The sequence below is a fragment of the Poecilia formosa genome, unplaced genomic scaffold, assembly GCF_000485575.1.
Source record: "Poecilia formosa unplaced genomic scaffold, Poecilia_formosa-5.1.2 Scaffold172, whole genome shotgun sequence".
NCBI lineage: Eukaryota > Metazoa > Chordata > Actinopteri > Cyprinodontiformes > Poeciliidae > Poecilia > Poecilia formosa.
This window is the reverse complement of record NW_006800111.1, coordinates 1,325,684-1,342,770: the sequence shown is the minus strand read 5'-3', so window position 1 is coordinate 1,342,770 and position 17,087 is coordinate 1,325,684. Positions and strand designations below refer to the sequence as shown.

At 41.1% G+C, this 17,087-nt stretch overlaps 2 protein-coding genes across 6 annotated transcripts in view; one reads left to right on the top strand and one right to left on the bottom strand.

Moving 5' to 3' along the window:
* Window positions 1-1,956: 1,956 nt before the first annotated feature.
* LOC103147018 (neurabin-1-like) lies at window positions 1,957-16,371 on the top strand. 5 transcript variants are annotated; one of them, XM_016678005.1, is made up of 20 exons: window positions 1,957-2,450; window positions 2,829-2,902; window positions 4,008-5,780; window positions 7,646-7,778; window positions 7,881-8,001; window positions 8,084-8,188; window positions 9,646-9,733; window positions 9,813-9,971; window positions 10,564-10,617; window positions 11,043-11,143; window positions 12,462-12,590; window positions 12,669-12,765; window positions 12,849-12,918; window positions 13,175-13,305; window positions 13,382-13,611; window positions 13,707-13,772; window positions 13,972-14,173; window positions 14,345-14,443; window positions 14,599-14,787; window positions 15,574-16,371. In XM_016678005.1, exons 3-20 carry the CDS (start codon window positions 4,008-4,010, stop codon window positions 15,775-15,777), a joined length of 3,951 nt encoding a protein of 1,316 aa, XP_016533491.1. In that variant the 5' UTR covers window positions 1,957-2,450; window positions 2,829-2,902; the 3' UTR covers window positions 15,778-16,371. The 5 variants fall into 5 exon arrangements, with proteins under 5 accessions (XP_016533491.1, XP_016533490.1, XP_016533493.1 ...); XM_016678004.1 differs by having other exon boundaries at window positions 3,777-5,780; XM_016678007.1 differs by lacking the exon at window positions 2,829-2,902 and having other exon boundaries at window positions 3,777-5,780.
* Window positions 16,174-17,087, bottom strand: part of LOC103147016 (integrin alpha-6-like) — a 43,100-nt gene continuing 42,186 nt past the window's right edge. Inside the window, exon 26 of the mRNA XM_016678009.1 lies at window positions 16,174-16,875. The gene's annotated coding sequence lies outside the window, so the exon portion shown is untranslated. The remainder of the gene's footprint in view (window positions 16,876-17,087) is intronic.

The following is a 17,087-nucleotide window of genomic DNA, read 5'->3' as shown; positions in this document are numbered from 1 at the left end:
ATTTACACATAATGTATTTTTTTTCTTATCATGCTATTTGTTATGTACTTTAAAAAAAAAAAAGACCAAAAAAGATGCTGCCACCTCTGTGCTTCACAGTTTAGATTATAATCTCAAGCTTTCGTTTCAGTTTTATTAGATGACATAAAATCTTCAGGCATCTCAGAATTACACAAAGGATGAGCCAGACTTTTGGAGGCCCTCAGTTCTCCTCCTGGTGATTTCTTTTGATTGTCCCATGTCGTCACGTAGCGAAGCACTAGGTTTGAGCTGTTGCATTGAATTGCACCCAGTGCCTCAGTTTAACTCAAATGTTGTGATTTAACCTATCAGAAGCTCACAGAGGCATGATATTATTGCCTAGGCTTTAATAAATTGTCTAGAAATCTTAGTGTATGCAAACGTCTGAATGAAAGTAATACAATGCTCTACACGAGATCGACGTGTTGCTTTACATGCTCCGCGCAAATATCTAGACACAAGAAGCTGCGCCATCGCATAAATAACTTAATATCTGGATCAACAGTGTAAGTAACACAGCTGCCACTTAAACCCTGATTCGAGCACAGCGTATTTGGTAAGCTGTTTCACTGCAGAGCAGCAGAAGAGTGTGTGTTGCTCATTAAAATTGCCATCTTGAGTGTTCAACCCAGCTGAGGCTCAGTTAGAGAAAACAAGTGGAGAGTGAATGTAATTCCCCCTTGCAAATGAGGGAAACTCTAAATATGGTTGACCTGACACAGAGGGCATTTAAAAATGCTGCCGATGTCACAAACTGGACGCTCGGTGATGAACTATGTAATGAAAAACACATACTCTGTTTTAGAGCCACATCAGTGTATCAGTATTACCCAGTTTTGATAAATGCACAGAATGGTGTCACTTTAAAATAATACAAAAGAAAATCTCAATCTTCTTAAACTACAATTGATCATCAATCTCTTCCAAACACATCACAGTAATAAAAAAAAAAGATAAATGTGCACAAGAACATAAGCTTTCTAACTTTCCACTGTGTCAGCTAGTATCCAGAAATTACTAAGTTAAAAAGACGTCAGGACTGTTGATGTACAGGCTGTAATGTCAAGAGCGCTCCCTGCTGGTTCAACTGCAGAACTACAGGGTGTGAAGCCTTTCAACATGATTAGCTTAATGCTGCTCATCACAGCCAATAACAGCAAGATTTCAACATAATCACCAGGCAGTGGAAGGAAAACATGTTTGTGAATAACAAATCTGAGTTTAAACTCCGTATTTACAGTACAACTTATTCACTGGCTTCAGTAGTCGCCTAATTAGCACAGTCCACCCATGACTGATTCAACATCAGCATGAAAACGGCCATTCTGTAAAGGTCTAAGAGGCTTGTTAGAGAAGAAAAACGTCATTGTCGGGAAAAAAAAAGCCAGAAGGAAACCAATTTGCATTTAAACAAAGGTCCCATTGTCACATAAGATCAACACTGGATAGAATACAAAACTAAACTATTGATGGAGGAAAACTAACTTAAATACCATGAACACATTATTTCTCACAATGAAATACATGGTGATGTGAGCGTCATGCTTCGGGGTTATTTGCAGGTGTAATTGAAGCAAAAGATGGAGCATGAAGTCAGAGGCCACAGATATATAAATGCACAACAAACCTTTCAGATTTTTGGCTGTAAACTGTTTTGAAAATCCCATATCATCTCTTCTTTCATTTCACTATTACGTAATGTTGGTATTCCCTGTAACATCTTCATAAAAATACTTTCAAGCTTGTGGTTGGGATGTGATAAAATGTAAAACAAAATAAATAAATAAAAAATCAAGCATCATCCCAACAAACGCAAGGATCTCGCAATTTCTACTCTTCTTGTTTTATCATCCATTCTTTAGTTCACTTCTCACCTCCATTATCCAGGTCAACATGAGTCTCTGCCTTCATTCTTGATTTCCTCTGCCATGCCTCAGTCACAGCATCTAACTCTCTACATTTGCTTTTCCTCTCACCATGACGTCATTCCCTCAAATTTCCTTTTTTTTTTTTTTTGCTTTAATTCACTAACTCCTCCCTACCTTCCCTCTCTAAAAGTTAGCCTCGTTCAGATGAAGTCTTTTCTGATTGGCCTGTATTTATAACAAGTAGGTCCCGGTGCCACATGGGAGAACGGTCTTCAGTCAGATCCAGGTCACAGCGAGCGGAACCACTCGTTTCTCTGCGTGGATCGGCCCAGTCCAGTGGAGTCCAGTCCAGCTGGTTCCGTTACAAACACAGTGTTCACTTCACAGACAGACTTTGCCTCCACTGCCATCTCACAGACGCAGGCAGGCAGGAGGAACACAAGTCAGATGGTGTTGCATCCTTGCTCATGCAGAGCAGGTGTGATGCACACAGGTTAATATTTGCAAATGGCTTGCCTCTAAACCTGGAAATACTCTGTTGGAGTTCAACAACAGACAAAGGTAAGTGGATTTATCAATGACCTGCATGCTTAGTATAAATCTAGGATGCTCTGCATATGCTGCCAAGACTGACAACATTATTGCATATGCACACAGAACAAAAAAAAAAAAACCTGCACTGCCTTAACATGCATGTGATATATTAAGCACAGCAAATTGTAGTCATCACACAATGATAATACCTATTTTCATGAATGCACTTAAACTGCAGGGTGTATCTGCTATTAGTGGCTGTGCAGTATACTAACTTACCTCAGTGTTGGTACCCACTCAGCTCTGGTGGTTCACAGTTAGTGGAGTAGTTTACACAGGATTACCAGGGGATAATCCATTTACAGCATTTAGAGACATGAGTCGCCATCTGTTTATTTATCCCAGAGAGGGAGCCGTCACCGCCGACTGACTGAAAACAAACAAGCCTGCAATGTTAGGACGGAACTGTTCGGAGAAAAGTAAGAAATTACCTCAATCTTCTTTTTATTTACTTCGCTGGTGACCTTTAAGCTGCGCGCGCACTTTAATCGAAGGAGGTTGCGTTCACAGACTGTCGTAAATTTGCGCACTCTCGTTAGTTTTCGATTTTCAATGTAAAGACTCATAAAAGTATTTATTTATGGAGGGCATTTTTATTATTTTAATTTTTATATATATTATTTTTGTTGGAATTTGGTAATGAATCATCCCAAATTTATGGGTGGCTCTCATCTGATCACCTTATAAAACTTTCATTAGCTGCCCCTGGACCAATTTATTTATTTAAAGGTGGCAATAAAACATTAACATTTAGAATTCAAACAAAAGCTACAAATTTATGGTTTTATTGTGTAGAAATTGCAAACTTTTTATTATCTATGTGTTTGTTTGTTTTTTGTTTTGTTTTGTTGTTGTTTCGTTATTGTTTTAAATCTTTATTTTGACTCATGTCGTCTTTAAATGTCCTCAATCGGGCATTTTTACCGACAGCGCGTTTGAGTGCACCTAACAATTATGCATACGGGCCGCTGAATGAAGTAAATGCCGATACCTGTGTCAAGCAGTGCGCGGCAGCGAGTCACGGTTTGGTTTTCTTCACAGTTCTGACTATTGGAAACCTTCCACCTGCGCCGTGAGTTTAAGTAATCCTGAGAGCTTTAAAGTTTAATTTTAGCAGCGATTAAGTTGCTTGGTAGCTTCCGTTGTTTGCAATAGAACTGTGAGGTTTTCCTCGCCCGCATCGATGATGTTGAACATCCGGGTCAAATTTCGGAGCTTTTTCAACAAATTAATTCTGTCAGCCGAGACAACAAGCTCTTATTTGATTGTTCTTTTTTTCTTTCTCTCTTTTAGGTGTAAATATGTATTTCTGAATTGGAAAAACAGCCAGCTTGGCAAATGCCCCACAAATATTGAAAATAATTGAATCATACAGAATTTTAATTTTTTTATTTTTTGCCTTCTTGCAACCACTGCAGCAACTAATTTTTTGTGTGGTGCCCCTCTTTTCAGTGAGCTGTCCCATTTACAGCTTTTTTTTTTTTTTTTTACAATTTTCTCTAACCCTACATAGACTAATTGCAGATGATGCGGACAGACAGCAGAGGCCGAAGTGCCTCACCTCACCGGATAACATACAAATCTGACTTTCATGCTATCAAATGCACATTTGACACTGGAATTAGTCTGCAAGGAGGGCCCAAAGCTGCTGCTGCCAGCCAGGGTTCTACAGTGCCCTCTGACGACCTGTCCAACAGCAGCATCACAGGGAGCCGAGGTCGGATCCAAGGCACCAGGGGTACCAAGATAAGAGAAAACATTTTTCTTCAAATGGACAGCCAGCAGTCAAGACAAGACGGTGCTCCAGTCTCGGTTTCTGGCTCCATGCCTCTCCTTTCTGCGTCGCATACCAGCTTCCAACTCAACACTTCTCCTTTCCCTGAATCCAGGCATTCAGTCATGAGTTTCTCCCCCTCTTTTTTGAGCAGTCTAGCGAGTATTTCGTCCACAGAAAAACTGCTGCAAGATAAACCATCCAGATCAGAGAAAAAAGTGGATATTGACAGAGTTGCTCTGGCTCAGAAGTTTTCGGTGACCCGGAGGCTGTTTGAGAGTAAGATGTTGGAGGTTGGCGGAGGAGGAGGAGTAGGAAAAGGAGGAGGACAGGTTTTAAAACCTCAGATCATCAGGGGAAGCAAGGGGGCTGCCGATGGAAAAGGAGAAGTAGAAAAGCTGCAAGAGGCAAGTGAGAAAACCAAAGAGGATGTGTCGGATAAAGACGTATCTATAAACCACAATATAAACACGAAGGCCCCTCAAGCTGAGTCACTGATGAGGCATTCTGAATCGTCAGTACTGAACGGGCCTGGTGAGGTTGCAACATCACAATCAAACGAAGAGACGGGAGTCGGCTTGGCACCGGAGGAGACCCTGAGGGCAGAACTCGTCAACGTAAAGAACGATTCTTCAGAAAGCGACGAGAACGAAGAAGAGGGAGTGCACAAGAACAAATGCTGGGCAGAAGGTGAGATCGAAATGCATCTGCACAAAGCTGATGAGGAAGATGAGAAAGTCTCGGTAGATGAGGACGTCTTTGAGGAGGACGTCTTTGAGAAGGATGTCTTTGTGGAAACACCTGAAAGTCTTCATGCGTTCACTGAAGGAAGAGATAATCTCACCGCTTCCTCAGAACGCCTCACAGAGTTATCAGAAGACATGCAGTGGAAAACAACTAGGAATGGAGGGGAACGCAGAGGAGACATGTATCAGCAGGTGAACAAACAATGGGAGGGCGGAAGGGAGGAGGAGCAGCACAGACACTTCACTGCACAAACTAAGAAGAATCAAACAGACGAAAGGGAAGACGAGGAGAAAACCACTGATGGTGGATTTAGAGAAAGTGCTGCTGGATTAGAGGTTTCGATCCAAGAGATGTTTTCTGACAAGGAAGGAGGGGCGAAGGTGGAAGGTGGAGAAGAAGACTTTAGACACAGTCCGAGAACGGAAATCAAAGAAGTCGGCACAACATCAGGGACACAAGAGAACGTTGTCACTGAGAAGACGATGCATGTTTCATGTAGAGATGCTGGTGATGAAGAAGGAGGCAAAGATGACCAAACGGAAGCTGCAGGAGTCTGTGGGATTGAGAACCGAGCTTTTTGGTGTGATAAGGACTCCCAGTCCCATCCAGAGCTCTCAGCATCACTACAAGAAGAACAGCAGAGCTGTACGAAGGGGGGAAACCAGCTGGTAGCAGAATATGAAGAGATTCCCGGTGTGCCTGAACTGGACTGTCAGGATGAGGATTCACCGGAAGCTGCTAAGAGGAAGGTCAGGTTCTCCACAGCACCAATCAAGGTAATGCCATCGTGGAAAATATTACACCAATTTCAAACTATTTAAGTTTAATTTGCTTTCTGTCTGAGATGGAAATTGTTTCATTTACGTGTTTGTAACTGGCAGCTCCTGGAGCTGTTAGAATCCATGTAGGAGAGGTCGTAGCCCAGAGCTATGCTTTTTTATCTATTAGGGGAGGAGAACAGGCAGGAGCCTACATGCCTCAGTCTGTCAGCATCTTGCTCGGAGCTGCTTTTACATAAATGCACTAAAACTCCTGTGTACTGACAGAAATCTGTTGCCACCAGCGATAAAGACATGTAAAAGGCCTCAAATTTAATTCTCAGTCCAGCCTTTAATTTTAGAGCTTTTTAAATAATGAGAATGTATAATATTCCACAAGGTTGGTGGCTACAGAGAAACTAAACATTTTTGTAGTCTTTTGATTGTCCTCAGGTTTTCTGTAAGATTTAGGTCCCACCGACTGAGATGGACATGGAGGAAGGCCATCTCAGTCCAAAACTGGTGAGCCATTTCTGTGTAGATGAGCCGATATGTTTTGCACCATCATTATCCTCTTGAATATTTTGAGTTTACTGTCAAAACCCAGCCAAATTGTGTGTGAAATCGGATATTTCAGATTCCAGTGCCCCCTGACGAGGCGCCCAGTCCCTTTGAAGGATCCTCCGCCCTACTTAGCAGTGGGGAAATATGTTTTACTGCATATCCATTGTGTGTATTTTCTGCTTAGTTTTATTCCCATCTGGGCAAACTGTACAATTAAAGTCTCAGTGAAAAATCAACATGTTTGCAATTCTAATAGAAAAGAAATTATTTTCGCCCAGGAAATCACTCCTTATCAGCTGGTTGGCATGGTGATGGTGTCTCATGGTCGCTATAGAGATTTGTTTACCTCAATGTACCCTTTGCTGCGGGACTCTAAAAGTAAACCTTGGGTTTTTTATTTTGCGTCCCCTACCATCCTGCTCACTTCTCGCCTTGTCACATCTCTCCAGATAGAGCTGCACTGCATACCCGTCCACACTCATCATCCCGGTATTTACTGTATGCACTACTGCAATCACAAAAGACTGCTTGGATCCAGCTATTGGTTGGACATCATTTTCAAATTTGGGTCTAACCTCCCGTCTGCACCAGTAACCTGATGGAGGGTGCTACACACGTTATGTAATGTAACATCCTGCTCCGTGCGTGGCGGATAAGTGAACATCTGTGGTTACGCAGTCTAGTGGCAGGAACTGTGCTTCAGTGTCATGTCATATTTTTACCGTGGGGAATCAGAAAGTTCTTACTCACCGATGAAAAGTTCATGAAAGTAAAGCATAAATCGGAATGAATTGCTTCAGTAACATGCATTTCAAAGCAATTGCTAAGGGTGCCAACAAGTACAACTGTAATTTCTTGTTCAGTGAATAAATGCACTCAAATTAAAGGTGGAATCTCATTGTGGGTTAAGCTACTACAGTAGAAGATTCATATATTTTAAGGCTCTTTACACATCAAATCTGGATTAAGAATGATTGTAGCAGAAGACACTGTAGTAACGTAGCGTCCCGTATTGTGTCGGGACATCTGAGATCTTTAGCGATCCTATAATTATGCGTGTACCATATGCTCTCTGTAACACTTCCCAAGTCTCTCGCCTCACACACTGTCATTGACAGATTTTCCAGGCATAAACAGTGTCTTGTGGTGTCAATAACTGCAGATGGTTCTTTTTACAGTTGGCTCATTTATTAAATATGAGTGTATAAAACAGCTATTTCAGAAGGCCAATTCCTTTTTCTTTTTTTTCCCCCGCTTCCATCAGTGTTTATCTCTATCTCCATAGGGTTTTTGAATTGGACATTTATTGTGATTTTCAGGTGTACAGCACATACTCCAACGCGGATTACGACAGACACAATGAGGACATCGATCCGGTGTCTGCTTCGGCTGAGTTCGAGCTGGAGAAGCGAGTGGAGAGGATGGATGTTTTCCCAGTGGACATAGAAAAAGGTTTGTGCCTACGTTGTGCCTGATGTCCATGGTAGAAGCGTCTGGGCTGGAAAAGTTGAAAATGCCAGGTCATGATGGTTTTCTTGCTCCCGTCACCTCCAGGAGTGGACGGACTGGGCATTAGTATCATCGGAATGGGTGTGGGGGCTGACCAGGGGCTGGAAAAACTGGGAATCTTTGTTAAAACAATCACAGAAGGAGGAGCAACCCACAAGGATGGAAGGTAAAATTGCACATAATTAATTTGGCAGGTTATGAAAAACAAAACCTAAATATATACATTTTTTTTCCCCCGTGCATGTTAGGATTCAGGTGAACGATCAGATCGTGGAAGTGGACGGTGTAAGTCTGGTTGGAGTTTCCCAGCTGTTCGCCGCTACGGTCCTTAAAAACACATCAGGCCTGGTCAAGTAAGCCATTTAAAAATGATTTTCTTCAGACAGTCAAAGGTTTGCTTTTTGGAAACTTGTCAACACAGTGCAAGTTGACCCTCACTGTTGACGACATGGTGTAAAACAAAAAAACGCCTGAAACATTAATCACTATAGACTTTTAAGACTTCTTAAGGTCTATTGTAATAGATTATTTTTAGATGAAGTGAGATAAATATAGCTTTCCATCCCCCTTCCTTTCCTGATGTTTTTTTTTTCATTAATAGATGTAGAAATGCACCGACAGGAACAAAGGATGTAAAAATAGAAACCTTAATACCTACAGTGAGTTTACACATTAGATCCTGTCCGTCTTGATAGTCTGTAAATTTTAAACCCATCCAATCAAATGTATCTTAGTTTCAGTTTCTTAGTTTCTTAAACAGAAACTTAAACAGAAGTTTAAGTTTATGTACTCAGTTTCTTAAACAGAAACTGAGTACATTTTTCTCTTGCAGATGTTCTGTTTTCATTGTTTGCGACACGTTTCAGACCATCACATTGTAACGTCATAGAAATTGTGTAAATACTGTATAAAGTCAGTTTGCAAACAAGGACTTATTAAAGCTGCAGTATGTGATTTTTATAAACACTTTTTATAAAAACTTGTCCAGCAACATGACTTAGGCTTAAAGCTCTAAAGGAGGTCGCTGACATCTGTCTGGAAGGGGCTCCAAAAGCCATTTTGATAACCACCATACTCAAATTATCTGCAAGTGGGAAAATATAGAACAGCTCTAACAGCATTTGGATAAAAGTTCAGCGGGAATAAACAATGTTGCTGACATCTCTCGTAGTAGCACACCAGAGACGCCATGTCATGTAGTGCAAGTCAAGTCCCACTTTGTTCCTGTTGCTTTACGTCCTTCCTGTTAGCTGCTGCTGTGCAGCTCCAAAGCCATGTGGCCATGCTAAAGATTGGGGGGAAAAAAACTTATATAGATCACATGTAAACTAAAATAAGCAGCTGCTGGTTCAAATCCAGCTTTTCTAGAGTCTGGATGAAATGGCAGCCGGTGTGCTTTAACCAGGACAAGGGTGAAAATAGCAACCGTAAAATTGGACACATAAAGGCACAGAGAGGAAAATTGTTGTGTTGACCCCATTCAGCTGCTGTCGCCTGCTGAGAATCACTCGTTTGTGTCATGATCCTATTTTCACAGCTTGTGAGCCGTATTCTGAACACATAAGTTGACTTTATGAAGGAACTCATTGTGACACAGGCTCTCTAATCCATGACAGGCCAAGTATCTGGACTCTGTTATGTTTGTTGAGTCATTCTAATTGTTTAACATCCAGTCAGTCATTGTTGTCATTAACACATGTGCTCCACATTTGAGGTGCAAGAGGCTATCCCACGATGCAGTGTGAAGAGGTGTGTCAGAGTAAGGAGCTGCAGGTGTGACAGATTTGTTTTTGTTTCTTTTTCTGTGCAGGTTTTTGATTGGCCGAGAGAAGGAAGGGGTGGAGAGCGAGGTGGCGAGACTAATCAACGAGAGTCTGGAAATGGACAAAACAAAAAAGGTTTCTTTAGGGTGATTTTTTTTTTCTTTAAGAAAAATAAATCATTTCATTATACTGTTTGCTTTTCCTGCATTTGAAGAGAGAAAGCAGAAACAGTGTAGATGACAACAATGACAGCAGTGTGTCGGAGAGAGACTCCATCTTTGAGGAGGAAGAAGGGGAGGAGGAGGATGAAGAGGAAGATGCGTCTGTTTTGTCCAGTCTGGACAACTACCAACTCTGTCTCAAATACCAGCAGGTACAACTTCTTGATCAGATGAGATATACCTTATCTAATCCTGATTAGATAAAGTAAAACAAAATGACATTTTGTGAAATATTATGCTTTTCACAAACCACTTTAGTGAAAGAAATGTTAAAACAGCTTCACGTGAGAACTTATATGGTTACTACCTAAATCTGTAAACATTTTGTTGTATTTGAACATATAAATTAGCAAATTGCATTTCACATTGATTTTCAGATGTGAATCTAGACTACATTCTGTTGATATTATTCTCATATCGGATTTCTCACTTCAGAGCCATTACTTGTAGAACTAGCTCACTTTTGTCCCATTTTAGTTGAGTCCACTCCACCACACTTCTGACATGTTTCTGGTAAAACAAAGACTGACGTGCTTAACGAACTGGTCCTTTCACTATTCAATCTTATTACTTTGTTTACATTTACCTTGAAAATAACCAAACTCAGTTCCAAGTACCACTTAAAGCATTCCAACAGTCCTACTTGTGGTGGTACTTGTACCACATTTTGAAAATATAACAAACTGTAATCGCAGCAGCTTAAATGACTATCTCCAAACTGATTCATGTGCATCTTTTTAACAGCTCCAGTCCAAACTGAGAAGCAGAACAGCAAGGCTGCGCCGAGCTAAAGAGAAGGTAGGCCGAGATTTGAATCTCGCACACAAACCTATAGCTGCACTCGTTGTAAGACGCTACCTTTGTGTCCAGATTTGGAAACGGCCTGACCTATTTTACTGGGTATGAGATGGCTCATGCCCAGTTATTAGGACACGGGCCTTGTTCCAACTCTGAGCCACGTCGGTCCCACTCTCCAGCCTGTGCCTTGATGTAATCACCACTGTGGATATGACTGGGTTTTCAAAGTCTTTCAGAAAAAAAAAAAGAAGAAAAAAATCTTGCTTTTGTCCATCTTGCTTTATATGAATACTTTTTTTTTTTTTTAATTTCTGCTGAAACAGTTTGGAGTTCATATGTTCTCCTGAAGGAATTGTCTCTGTTGTAATAATATACTGGAAGCTTCTTTCCTAAAGTCTCTTTATTTCTTGCTGTTTCTCTGCCAGTTAAAGGCATGGGAGGAGCAGCGAGCCCGTTGGCAGAGCCTGAGAGCCGAGTTGGAACAAAGAGCGCAGGATGGAGAGGAGAAAGCAGAGAAACTAGAGAAGTACGCTGACGGTTTGTCATAAATGTTATTTGGCTGAGGGTGGATTAACACTGGAACTGCCAATGGGGCCAATCCCCTGTAGATCCACCAGAGGGTCTCATTTTGAACATGGGTCCATAAAAGCCTGAAAGAGACTGTTTATTTTTTTTTTATAGTAGAGTATGGTTGAGGAAAAATAAGACATGGGATTTTTTTTATTTTATTTTATTTTTTTTTTGATACAGTGAAAATATTATTTGTTTTTAAATGTTGCTTTGGAGCACCAGGAACAAAGTATTATCTGAACATGCCACATGCAAAGCCTCTGTCACTTTTGTTTTTAGCTCAGGCCAAAAAAAAATAATTACAACTTAAATCTTTATCTCCCTGTTGCACATTTTGTTTCATTCTTTAAATGCATCATAGTTACACATTTGCTAAGAAACATTTTTATGAATACAGAAATGCAACAATAATATAGTGCCAACTTCTTTTAAATCAAAACTATTGCTCTTTTCCTTATAAACTAAGCTATTGTGATATGGTGTGGCATATATGTATATAAACTTTTTTTTCTATAGCCACATATTGAGATCTTATTTCTAATGTAAGAATGTAACAGGACATTAATATTGCTATGGTTACCGCTAGTGCACCTTCAGGAGCAATAGTAGTGTCAGTGTCTTAATCCTCAGCCAGGTTCATATTGATCACTGACCTCATTCTGTTTAGCTTCCTCCCATATTCATCATAATCCCCCGTGCATCATTTGTGCTCATGTTTCAAATGTATTCTTCGTTCAAGTTTCAACTACTCCCTCTAGTCTGTAGTCTGCAACTCCAGACCCTGAACTGCAACTTTTAGATGCATCCCCTCTCACACACACACCTGAATCAATCTTTTAAATAAGGTGTTTTGGAGCAGGGGTAATTTTTCATCGTGTATTTGAACAATTCTTTGTCCAAATCGACAAAAGAATTGTCATTATCCTCAAGTGTTCTTGGCTTATGGTGTTGCCATAGCAACAAACCATTTGGTCCAGCACCGCTAAGCATTCAACATTTTATATTGATATTCAGTGGGTTGAAATGATTCCCCTTGGTGGTTCTCGGTATCCATGCTTTTAACTCCAATTTTATGACAAATATCCTATATTTAAAGAGATATTAGAGGAAAGAATGAGGAAAAGGCATAAAATTAAACGTGTCGGGATCAGATTAAGAGACTTGCGAAGGGAAGATTAAGATGTACCCCTTCGTGGGTCTAGTCTTATGGCTGTAGTCGGCAGAATGATGTTGTTGGTTGAGAACATGGTAATAAGACTTGCTCTAATTATTAGCTACTGGCAAGAGGCCCAAACGCTGTGCAGAGTCGTGAGTCAGCGACTGGCCGATACCCAGGGCCAGACGGAGAGCCTGGAGATCAAATACAGCAAAGCCAAGAGACTGGTCAGAGATTACCAGAGCAGGTATGATCAAAATACAGTAATTATTATTTTAACTGTATGTACCTCGTTGCGGCAAAAATGTCTCATTTCTCCTCCCAGAGAGGACGAGATGGACAAAAAACTCGCAGATATGACTAATGACATGGAGGAGAGAGAAAAGCAGCACATAGAAACTATAGAAAGGCTACAGACCCAGGTGAGGAGGAGATTTTATAAGTCTGTGTGGATTCATTTCCTTCATGGCTCCTGACTCTTTCATCATTTCTCGCTATTTATCAGATAGCGCAGCTTGGAGGAAAAGAGCCTGAACTAGAAACAAGGAACCACACCGTGGACCCTTCAGTCACAGGTCTGTGTGTCAAGAGGAACTAGATAAACATTCTTTAAATGCATCAAACAGTGGCATCCACATTTATGTTTTTTTTTTTAATAAAATAAGATAAACGTTAATGTTTGATACACATATAGGTGGATAATCTTGTTTCTTTTGTAGTAGTTTGATTAAAAAAAAAATTCTACCTGTATCAAGTATTGCTATGCGTTTTAAAAAGATCAAAGTAAACTTTTGTATGCCAAAAACAATAAAAGAAATCTGTTTTCCTCAGAGTGGTATCTTCCGGTTCCTAATACTGGACGTCTCGACTCCAGCGCTCACATAGCCCGAGCTCAGCTGGCCCAGAAATCAAAACGCAACCCACCGTCGCGGGACAAACTCCGAGAGAGCTTCAAAAAACAGGTAAGGGAACAAAAACATACGTGTCCGTTTAAAAACTTGCTTGTATCCTAACTGGTCCGCCTGTTTTCCGTTGTAGCAGGAGGAAGACGTCGTTAAACCTCAGGAGAGTCTGTCTCTGTCCACTTCCACTGTAGCCCAAAGCAACAGAAGTGACCGGTCCAGTACCTCCACTTCCTCAGCACTTAGTCCGCAGCCGACCAGCTCTCCCCTCTCCGCCCCACCCGTCTACATCCGCGACTCCGTCACATCCTCGCCACGCAAATCCTCGGCATCCAGAAAGTCCAGAAGGATCTTTCCAAACTTGAGGTGGAAGATTGAAGACGCTCTGAACTCTTCTAGAGCAAATGTAATTATAGGATTTGTCTTTACTGTACTTGAACTCTGCGATTTCTTTTCTTCAGTGGCCTTCGGAAGTCGCTTGGCAAAAAGAGAAGTGAAAAATGCAGCAGGAGATCAGCCAACAGCAGGTGTGAAAATTTTCTTCAGACCCCTAAATGACTAAATCTTGGATGTCTTTATTTTACAAATGGTAATTGAGTTTAGTCATTTCTAAGGTAAACCGATTCTGAGGTATGAACCAGGCTTTTTTTTCCCCATCTGAGGTAAATTATCCCAAAAGGATACAGGCAAAACCCTGTATTCTTGTAACAACTTTACTGTCTCCAGCGGATCGTGTGGCGATCTAATCGACGAGCCGCCAGACATTCCCCCATCTGGCTTGTTCACCTCTGTGCCCTCCTGCTTGCACCTGCCCTGGTTTGGGGATAGAGGGAAAGAAAAGGAGGAGGTGGAGCAAAACAGGCCAAGGTTGCGATCGGTGTCCAGCAGCAGTTTGCCTTATCTGACCGCCGCAGACAGAAGAGATCAGGTAAGGAACGTCTCCTGTTTTTGCAATGGTTCCCTGGTTCTGGACGCTCCCAGCTCTTCAGACTAATTGCGTTTCTACACATCTTGTTGGAGATGGCGTTTCTCTCTAAAATAAGCATCCATGCAGATGTAAAGTACATAGGTAGTCTGGGAGTCTTTCTTCTGGTTCTAGAGCATTGGCTCTCCGGTGGACAGCTCCAGCATGGTGGGCCACGTTTCTGATCACTCCCTCTCTGGACATTCTCACACTTGCACCTTTTCCTCCTCTGAGGTAAGGCTGTCCTCTTCCTTCTGTTCCTTTTTTTTTCTTCCTTTCCTCTCTCCCTGTGGAGCAATTAGTCTAGACATTTTTTTTTCCCCCAAACGTTCTCTGCTTCTTTAGTTCCAGTTTCCTTTTTCTTTCTCACTTCTCTGATCTCCCATCAGACGTTGGACGACTATCCAATTCCCAACAACAACAACAATCGCTGGCAGTGCCAGCCCGTCTCTGAGTGGAACAACCAACAGGTGTGTCTGTGGCTAATCAGCATGAGCATGAATCGGTACACCAAAGAGTTCACTGCCAGAGAGGTGGATGGCACACAGCTGCTCAACATGGACAGTCAGAAACTCAAGGTGAGGAAAAATGCCGACGCCTACGACTTTCAGCGTCAGTTCTCTGAAATTGCTGCGCTGTTGAATTATATTGTTATCTACATGTTACACGCTGAGGCTTGGACCTCTTCAGATTCATCGCATTGCAACCATAAAGTATTGTATTGTATTGTATTGCTCAGACTTGGTTTGGATTGAGAAGTGAGATTGTTGGAGCCACATGTGACTTGCACAGTAACCCTCCCAGACCAAAAGGAGCGCCCACAATCCAGCCAAATTTGCAGTACCGTGATTCCAACCACATTTGCGCTGTCTGAAAAAATCCAGCTGTTTCTGAAAGGGGAGACGTTGCGTTTCCTGCCAATAATCAAGCCTGCCATCGCTTGATTATGGTAATTTAACCCCCGCCTCTGCAGGGAGTGAAATTAATCCGAGGGGCGCTCTTTTAATGGACGGTAAATTGGGAAAATAACTCGCTGCATATTGAAAGTTCCAGTTGTTATGGATAAGTGTGCAAATATATTTACTCATAGGACATTTAAAGAACTGCATGGAGTTAAAATAAGCAAAAAATATCCAGGCGGACATTTGAAACTTGGGTCATAAAGGGTTAATAGGCAGGACTTCTTGGTGATGCCTGAAAGCAGGTTCCTTCCCAAGTCCCATTTGCAAGGTCTTCCATCAGAGCCAATGCATCGATTGCACAGCGTTGCGCACAGGTGTATTTTGGATAGTTACAGCAGTGAGTGCGATTGCTTCACACCTCGTCACATTTTATGTTGATCTGTGGCACGCGCCCTCCAACAGGCTCTCGGCGTGTCAAGTCAAAATGACCGCTCTGTCCTCAAGAAGAAGCTGAAGGAAATGAGAAGAGAGGAGAAGGATCAAAGGAAGGAAGACAAGAAGCCGAAGGAAGGTGAAGGCGGGGAGAGAGCAAGGATGGCGAGTGACACGTCGGTAAATGACGTCGGCGGGGGTGGCAAAACCGTAAGAACAGAGTCTCTGTTGTAAAACCAGCTTGAGAGGTGAAATCACCTGCAGCACCAGCATTTTTGGAATGGAAACCAGTGCTTTGTGCAAATAGAAATGGATAGATCTACTTCACACATCGTTTTTAAATGCACCATGGGGGGCTTATTTGAATCACTACCACAGATTGATTCCAGCATCGTGATTCTGACGAATTAAATGTATTTAACTGGGAAGTGTGTAATTACTCATCTTGCAGCGATGGGGTTTATAATCAAGTGTTATTTATTCTTCAACTAATTTTTAAATGTGTGCTGATTTTATTTTTTTTGCACTCAGGAATTTGCTGTAAATGCTTTTGTGTGTTTAATAAATGATTTAAACTGCATTGCATTGCTTGAAATTCTCATTTAACAAAATATGAATAGGGAAACTCAAGAAAATGAACATTTTATTAAAAAGCATAAAAAAAACATGAATTTGAACTCGACATATCTGGCAGCTGTGCATTAGACAAAGGTTTACTGTATGGCAACATATGAACAACTGACTAGAAGTAAAAACTGTGGCAAAAATGTGATCTGCACTGAAGTGCAGAATACAAATGTGTGATCTGGTAATGCAAACTGTATGCTGGGAAAAGGTTGCATTTTGGTTTCATCATGAGTATTTACACTTCATGCTTGTTGACTTGAAAATAGTCTTTGCAAGAGAAGAATAAATTCCTTTAAAAATATAAAAACTTTTCTTTACAGTTGCCAAACTAAGGTGCTATCTGCCAAAAGTATGCACCACACTTTTGGCTCTGCAAAACCCGTCACTTTCACTTTTTTTTTCTCATAAATTTAACTTAAAAACGGCTTAGCCCTCCCTTCCCCCCAACAACGGTGTTTCATATTTGATCCTCAGCACCTTAATTTTCAAAATTATATTGTATTTCCAAATTTTCGTCTCTCAACGTACAGTAAAAAACAGCAAAAATATGACTATCTACATTCTTGTCATGAAGAATTCTTGTCATGCGACGTTATCCGCACTTTCTCCCCACACACAAAGGTTTTTCTTTCATCTCATCCAGTGTTGTAAACGTGGCTCTGTCTGGTAACATTTGAAAAATAATGTACTTCCATCTTTGGCACCCTGTGGAGAAAAGAAAACATTTTAAATTCTAATGAACACAAGACTTTCATACAGACCAAGTCACTTGGTGTTGAACTGAAACAGAACGAGCTAAAAGATCATCTGTGTTGATATTCAAACCTATAAGCCAGTCTCTTTGTCTGCTCTTCCCTCTCTTAAATTAATGTTACTAATAAAACCTTTTTTATATATAATTTTTTGTCAAAAACGTT